At 43.5% G+C, this 8399-nt stretch overlaps 1 protein-coding gene across 1 annotated transcript; it reads left to right on the top strand.

The window, feature by feature from the left end:
• The first annotated feature begins 6536 nt into the window (after window positions 1-6536).
• Window positions 6537-7591, top strand: LOC129517816 (malate dehydrogenase, mitochondrial-like). Its single transcript, XM_055337957.1, has one exon. It carries the CDS (start codon window positions 6537-6539, stop codon window positions 7551-7553), a length of 1017 nt encoding a protein of 338 aa, XP_055193932.1. The 3' UTR covers window positions 7554-7591.
• Window positions 7592-8399: the final 808 nt, after the last annotated feature.

Genomic DNA, 8399 nt, shown 5'->3' with positions numbered 1-8399 from the left:
CTTTTATGATTCCACACAAATCTTAAAATAATTTGTTCTAACTCTCTGAGGAAAGCCCATGGTATTTTGATAGGGACTGCATTAAACGTGTAAATTCCCTGGGTAACATTGACATTTTCACAATATTAATTCTGCCAATCCATGAGCATGGAATATTTTTCCATCTCTTTGTGTCTTCCTCAATTTCTTTCAGAAGTGTTCTATAGTTTTTAGCATATAGATCCTTTACGTCTTTGGTTAGGTTTATTCCTAGGTATCTTATGCATTTGGGTGCAATTGTAAATGGGATTGACTCCTTCATTTCTCTTTCTTCGGTCTCAATGTTAGTGTATAGAAATGTCACTGACTTCTGGGCATTGATTTTGTATCCTGCCACACTGCCAAATTGTTGTATGAGTTCTAGATATCTTGGGGTGGAGGCTTTTGGGTTTTCGATGAAGAGTATCATCACATCACTGAAGAGGGAGAGTTTGACTTCTTCTTTGCCAATTCGAATGCCTTTAATGTCTTTTTGTTTCCTGACTGCTGAGGCTAGGACTTCCAGTACTATGTTGAATAGCAGTGGTGAGAGTGGACATCCCTGTCTTGTTCCTGATCTTAGGGGAAAGGCTCCCAGTGCTTCCCCATTGAAAATTATATTTCCTGTGGGCTTTTTGTAGATGGCTTTTAAGATGTTGAGGAATGTTCCCTGTATCCCGCTTCAATAAATGGTGCAGGGAAAATTGGACATCCACATGCAGAAGAATGAAACTAGACCACTCTCTTGCACCATACACAAAGATAAACTCAAAATGGATGAAAGATCTAAATGTGAGACAAGATTCCATAAAAATCCTAGAGGAGATCAGAGGCAACACCCTTTTTGAATTCAGCCACTGTAACTTCTTGCAAGATACATCCACGAAGGCAAAAGAAACAAAAGCAAAAATGAACTATTGGGACTTCATCAAGATAAGAAGCTTTTACACAGCAAAGGATACAGTCAACAAAACTCAAAGACAACCTACAGAATGGGAGAAGGTATTTGCAAATTACCTATCAGATAAAGGGTTAGTTTCCAAGATCTATAAAGAACTTATTCAACTCAACAGCAAAGAAACAAACAATCCAATCATGAAATGGGCAAAAGACATGAAGAGAAATCTCACAGAGGAAGACATAGACATGGCCAACATGCACATGAGAAAATGCTCTGCATCACTTGCCATCAGGGAAATACAGATCAAAACCACAATGAGATACCACCTCACACCAGTGAGAATGGGGAAAATTAACAAGGCAGGAAACAACAAATGTTGGAGAGGATGTGGAGAAAAGGGAACCCTCTTACACTGTTGGTGGGAATGTGAACTGGTGCAGCCACTCTGGAAAACTGTGGGGAGGTTCCTCAAAGAGTTAAGAATAGACCTGCCCTACGACCCAGCAATTGCACTGTTGGGGATTTACCCCAAAGTTTCAGACGCAGTGAAATGCCGGGACACCTGCTCCCCTATGTTTCTAGCAGCAATGTCCACAATAGCCAAACTGTGGAAGGAGCCTCGGTGTCCATAGAAAGATGAATGGATAAAGAAGATGTGGTTTATGTATACAATGGAATATTACTCAGCCATTAGAAACGACAAATACCCTCCATTTTCTTCGATGTGGATGGAACTGGAGGGTATTATGCTGTGTGAAATGAGTCAATCAGAGAAGGACAAACATTATGTGTTCTCTTTCATTTGGTGAATATAAAGAATAGTGAAAGGGAATATAAGGGAAGGGAGAAGAAATGTGTGGGAAATATCAGAAAGGGAGACAGAACATAAAGACTCCTAACTCTGGGAAATGAACTAGGGGTGGTGGAAGGGGAGGAGGGCGGGGGTGGGGGTGCATGGGTGATGGGCACTAAGGGGGGCACTTGACGGGATGAGCACTGGGTGTTATTCTGTATGTTGGCAAATTGAACACCAATAAAAAATAAATTTATTATAAAAAATGTACTGTTGGATCCTATTGGCTAGTATCTTGTTGAGAATTTTTGCATCCATGTTCATCAGGGATATTGGTCTGTAATTCTCCTTTTTGGTGGGGTCTTTGTCTGGTTTTGGAATTAAGGTGATGCTGGCCTCATAGAACGAATTTGGAAGTACTCCATCTCTTTCTATCTTTCCAAACAGCTTTAGTAGACTAGGTATGCTTTCTTCTTTAAACGTTTGATAGGATTCCCCTGGGAAGCCATCTGACCCTGGACTTTTGTGTCTTGGGAGGTTTTTGATGACTGCTTCAATTTCCTCCCTGGTTATTGGCCTGTTCAGGTTTTCTATTTCTTCCTGTTCCAGTTTTGGTAGTTTGTGGCTTTCCAGAAATGTGTCCATTTCTTCTTGATTGTCTAATTTATTGGTGTATAGCTGTTCATAATGTTTTTTAAATTGTTTGTATTTCCTTGGTGTTGGTAGTGATCTCTCCTTTCTCATTCATGATTTTATTAATTTGAGTCTTCTCTCTCTTCTTTTTAATAAGGCTGGCTAATGGTTTATCTATCTATTAATTCTTTCAAAGAACCAACTCCTGGTTTTGTTGATCTGTTCCACAGTTCTTCTGGTCTCTATTTCATTGAGTTCTGCTCGAATCTTTATTAATTCTCTTCTTCTGCTGGGTGTAGGATCTATTTGGTGTTCTTTCTCCAGGTCCTTTAGGTGCAAAGTTAGCTTTTGTATTTGAGTTCTTTCCAGGTTTTGGATGGATGCCTGTATTGCAATGTATTTACCCTCAGGACTGCTTTTGCTGTATCCCATAGATTTTGAACAGTTGTATCTTCATTCTCATTAGTTTCCATGAATCTTTTTAATTATCTAATTTCCTGGTTGACCCTTTCATCTTTTAGCAGGATGGTCCTTAACCTCCACGTGTTTGACGTCCTTCCAAACTTCTTGTTGTGATTTAGTTCTAATTTCAAGGCGCTATGGTCTGAGAATACGCAGGGGACGATCCCAATCTTTTGGTATCGGTTCAGACCTGATTTGTGACCCAGTAGGTGGTCTATTCTGGAGAAAGTTCCATGTGCCCTTGAGAAGAATGTGTATTCAGTTGAGTTTGGATGTAAAGTTATGTAGATATCTGTGAAATCCATCCGGTGCAGTGTATCATTTAAAGCTCTTGTTTTCTTTGGAGATGTCGTGTTTAGAAGACCTGTCGAGTGTAGAAAGCACTAGATTGAAGTCACCAAGTATAAGTGTATTATCATCTAAGTATGTCTTAACTTTGGTTAGTAATTGATTGATATACTTGGCAGCTCCCACATTAGGGAAATAAATATTCATGATTTAGGCCCTCTTGTTGGATAGATCCTTAAGTATGATATAGTGTCCCTCTTCATCTCTTACTACAGTCTTAACCTTTAAGTTTTATCAGATAAACTTTATCAGACATGAGGATGGCTACCCCTGCTTTCTTTTGAGGACTTTTTGAATGGTTCATGGTTCTCCAATCTTTCTTTTTCAGGCTGTAGGTGTCCTTATGTCTACAACGAGTCTCTGGTAGACAGCAAATCGATCGGTATTGCTTTTTTATCCAGTCTGAAACTCTGCGCCTTTTGATGGGATCATTAAGCCCATTCACGTTCAGTTACTATTGAAAGATAGGAAATTAGTGTCATCATGATACCTATTCAGTCCCTGTTTTTGAGGATTGTTTCCTTGGACTTCCTCTTTGTTTTACAGAGTCACCCTTAATATTTTTTTGCAGAAAGAAAAATTCTTTCAGAGATGGTTTGGTGGTCACATATTCTTTCAGTTTCTGCCTATGTTGGAAGCTCTTTATCTCTCCTTCTATTCTGAATGGAGCCTTGCTGGATAAAGTATCCTTGGCTGCAGGTTCTTCTCATTTAGGACCCTGAATATATCCTGCCAGCCCTGTCTGGCCTGCTAGGTCTCTGTGGAAAGTTCTGCTGTTAACCTAATACTTCTCCCCATAAAGTTTAGGGTTCTCTTATCTCTTGCTGCTTTAAGGATCTTCTATCTTTGGAATTTGTATATTTTACTATTAAATGTCAGGGTGTTGAACGGTTTTTATTGATTTTAGGAGGGGTTCTCTCTATTTCCTGGATCTGAATGCCTGTTTCCCTTCCCAAGTGAGGGAAGTTCTCAGGTATGATTTTTTTCAAATACACTTTCTGGTCCTCTGTCCGTTTCGGCGCCCTCTGGAACCCCAATTAAACGTAGATTTTTCCTTCTGAGGCTGTCATTTATTTCCCTTTACCTTTCCTCATGATCTTTTAATTGTTTTTCTCTTTTTTCCTCAGCTTCCTTCCTTGCCATCATCTTGTCTTCTATGACACTCACTCTTTCTTCTGCCTCATGAACCCTCGTCGTTAGGACCTCCAGTTTCGATTGCATCTCACTTAATTGATTTTTAATATCAGCCTGATTAAATCTTAATTCTGCAGTCATAAAGTCTCCTGATTGCTTTATGCTTTTTTTCCGGTGCCACCACTAGCTTTATAATTGTGCTACTGAATTGGCTTTCTGACATCGCATTGTAATCCAAATTCTGTAATTCTGTGGGAGAGAGTACTCTTTCTGATTCTTTCTTTTGTGGTGAGTTCTTCCTTCTAGTCATTTTGCTCAGGCAGAGTGGCTAAAAACAACTTGTACTGGAAAAAGGAAGGCAAAAGGGAAGGAAAAAAGTGGGGAGCAGAACGAACAGAAAACAAAAAACAAGGCGGGTATCCCCTAATTCTACATACTGTAAGTCCCTCGCCTCCCCTGGAGCTTTCCAGCACTGCTTGGTTAAGAACTTGCTCCTCCCCTGTCCTTCCAGCTCGTCTTCTGGGGGAAGGGCCTGCTGTGCTGATGCTCAGGTGTGTGCACTTGGGGGAGCTGCGCTGCGCCCTGCCAGGTGCACGGTTCAGTGGGAGCTATTTATCCTGTGAGGCCCCTGGTCCCTGGCAGCTCCGCTCAGTCTTAGGCACAAGGTGACACCAGGAAGAACAACAGTGGCGGTGGCCAGCTCTCCAGTCCTGGAGTCAGCTCCAGCAGTAACTACGGCAGTCTCCCAGTCCACAGGGGCCTGGATGCTCCAGGGGAGGGGGAGCGCTGATCTGCATAGCTCAGGGCCGCCTGGCAGCAGGAGCGTCCTCGCTGTCCTGTGTCCTCTCGGACTCTGCCTGTCCCATGGGGAGCACCGGATCCTGGGCTGTGTCCCCTGGCACCTTGTGCTCCGGGGCCTGCGCCACGGAAATCATGCTCCCGGACTGCGCAGCCCCCTCCGCCTGGAGTCGCCTCCCTAGCCACTGCCTGAGCTGCTCCTGAGGCCCTACCAGGTGTGAGCTCCAGCCCCTTAGGAAGCGCGGCCAGTGGTTTGTGGTGCGCTCTCCCCTGGGCGCAATTCCTCTGTTAGTGACCCGGGGACCTGGGTGCTCCACTGCCCTTCCTAGGATCCTGCCCGGGTTTCCTGCGAACACCTTTCCCTCTGGGAAGGTTGGTAAAGTTCCTGCTTCTCTGGGACTGGGTTTTCCTGTCCCGGGAGCTCTATCCGCCTGGCCTTTGGGTTCCTTGTGTCGGCGCCTCCCCCTTGGATGCTTTTTTATTTTTATTTTTCTCTGTCTTCCTACCTTGATAGAAGTGCGAACTCTTCTCACTGTAGCATTCCAGCTGTTCTCTCTTTAAATCTCAGGCCGAATTCATAGGTTTTCAGGATGATTTGAAAGTTATCTAGGTAAGCTGGTGGGGACAGGTGACTTGGGGATCCTACTCTTCTGCCATCTTGCCCCGCCTAATCTCTTTATGTTATATATACATGCATTTTATTTTGTGTTTCCTTCCTTTAAGAAAAAAAAGGATTTGTTTATTTATTTATTTATTAATTAATGAGTGACACAGACTGAGAGAGAGAGACAAAGACACAGGCAGAGGGAGAAGCAGGCTCCTCGCAGGGAGCCTGATGTGGGACTCAATCCCAGATCCCAGGATCACGACCTGAGATGAAGGCAGGAGCCCAACTGCTCAGCCACCCAGGCATCTCATTTTTTGTTTCCTTTCATTGTGTTTTATTTATTTGTGTGTGTGTAAATTTTTTTCTTTCTTTCCCGTTTTGGCACCTAGTTTCTTTTAACAAACCAAAATACACCAGGATCTACTTTTTTGTTTTGTTGTTTTGTTTCTTGCTTTATTTTTATTCTTACTTTGTTTTGTTATTTTTTCTGGTTTATCTTGCGTTGTCTCTGTTGTTTTGTTTTGTTTTTTCTCTCTTTTATTGTATTAATTTCTGGGGAAAAAGATGAGATGGAGAAATTCACCACCAAAGTAAGAACAGATGTAGTACTCACTGCCATGGATTAAATAATATAGATATAAGTAAGATGTCTGAACTAAAGTTGCAAACAATCATTATAACGATAGTAGCTGGGCATGAAAAAAAACATAGAAGACACTTGAGAATCCCCTACTGTAGAAATAAAAGAACTAAAAATCTAATCAGGGGGAGGTCGTTGGTGTCACCTGCCAGCCGCCGGCTCCTGCGCCTGCTCTTCGGCTCCCTGCCCGCTCTAACCAACCATGCTCTCTGCCCTCGCCCGCCCTGCCGGCGCTGCTCTCCGCCGCAGCTTTAGCACCTCGGCCCAGAACAATGCTAAAGTAGCTGTGCTTGGGGCTTCCGGAGGAATTGGGCAGCCACTTGCGCTGCTTCTCAAGAACAGCCCCTTAGTGAGCCGCCTGACCCTCTACGATATTGCTCATACACCCGGAGTGGCCGCAGATCTGAGCCACATCGAGACCAGAGCAACCGTGAAAGGCTACCTCGGACCTGAGCAGCTACCGGATTGCCTCAAAGGCTGCGATGTGGTGGTTATTCCAGCCGGAGTCCCAAGAAAACCAGGCATGACACGGGTTGACCTGTTCAACACCAATGCCTCAATTGTGGCCACCCTGACTGCTGCCTGTGCCCAGCATTGCCCTGAGGCCATGATCTGCGTCTTTTCAAATCCGGTCAACTCCACCATCCCAATTGCAACGGAGGTTTTCAAGAAACACGGAGCTTACGACCCCAATAAAATCTTCGGGGTGACGACCCTGGACATTGTCAGGGCCAACACTTTCATTGCAGAAATAAAGGGTTTGGATCCCGCGCGAGTCAATGTTCCTGTCATTGGCGGTCATGCTGGGAAGACCATCATCCCCCTGATCTCTCAGTGCACTCCCAAGGTGGACCTTCCCCAGGACCAGCTGACAGCCATCACTGGGCGGATTCAGGAGGCCGGCACGGAGATGGTGAAGGCCAAAGCTGGAGCAGGCTCTGCCACCCTGTCCATGGCATACGCTGGAGCTCGGTTTGTCTTCTCCCTTGTGGATGCAATGAATGGGAAGGAAAGAGTTGTCGAATGTTCCTTTGTTAAATCCCAGGAAGCAGACTGTGCCTATTTCTCCACACCATTACTGCTGGGGAAAAAGGGCATCGAGAAGAATCTAGGCATTGGCAAGGTCTCCCCTTTTGAAGAGAAGATGATAGCAGAAGCCATCCCCGAGCTGAAGGCCTCCATCAAAAAGGGAGAGGAGTTTGTGAAGAACATGAAATGAAAGGGCAGCCAGCTAGCAGTCCGTTTCCCTAACTTATGAAGGCATCATGTCCCTGCAAAGCCATCTCCTGTCCTCATGTTTCTGTTGCGTTAACCACCAGTGTCATGTAAACGTCACCGCCCCTTCCATTGGCAAGTCCGTCAGTGTGTGCATCAATAAAAGCAGGCTTCCGTTTTCTTAAAAAAATATAAAATAAAATAAAATAAAATAAATAAAATAAAAAAATAAAAATCTAATCAGGTCAAAATTAAAAATGCTATTACTGAGATAGAGTTCCAAGTGGAGGCTCTAACAACGAGGATAAATGAGGCAGGAGAGACAGTCAGTGATATAGAGATAAAATGATGCAAAATAGGCAACCTGAAAAGAAGACAACTAGACAACTACTGGATAATGAAGGGAGAATTTGAAAACTCATTGAATCTACAAAACAAGTTAATATCCAGATAATAGGTGTCCCAGAAGATCAAGAGAGGGAGAGAGAGGCAAAAGGTATACTTGAATAAATTATAGCTGAAGACATAACAAGAATGTGGAAAGAAACAGGCATTCAAGTCCAGGATGCACAGAGAACCCCCCTCAAAATCAATAAAAATAGGTCAACACCCCAACATATAATAGTGAAATTTGCAAATCCTGGAGACAAAGAAAAAATCCTGGATGCAGTTCAGGATAGGAGGTCCTTAATCCATAAGGGTAGACACATAAGGCTGGCAGCAGACCTAATCATAAACACCTGGCAGGCTAGAAAGGCCTGGTATGGTATATCAAGGTGCTAGATGAGAAAAATATGCAGCCTAGAATACTTTATCCAGCAAAGCTATCATTCAGAAGACAAAGAGAGAT

Source organism: Nyctereutes procyonoides, unplaced genomic scaffold, assembly GCF_905146905.1.
Source record: "Nyctereutes procyonoides isolate TBG_1078 unplaced genomic scaffold, NYPRO_anot_genome, whole genome shotgun sequence".
Lineage (NCBI taxonomy): Eukaryota > Metazoa > Chordata > Mammalia > Carnivora > Canidae > Nyctereutes > Nyctereutes procyonoides.
This window is presented reverse-complemented; position numbering and strand designations above follow the sequence as displayed.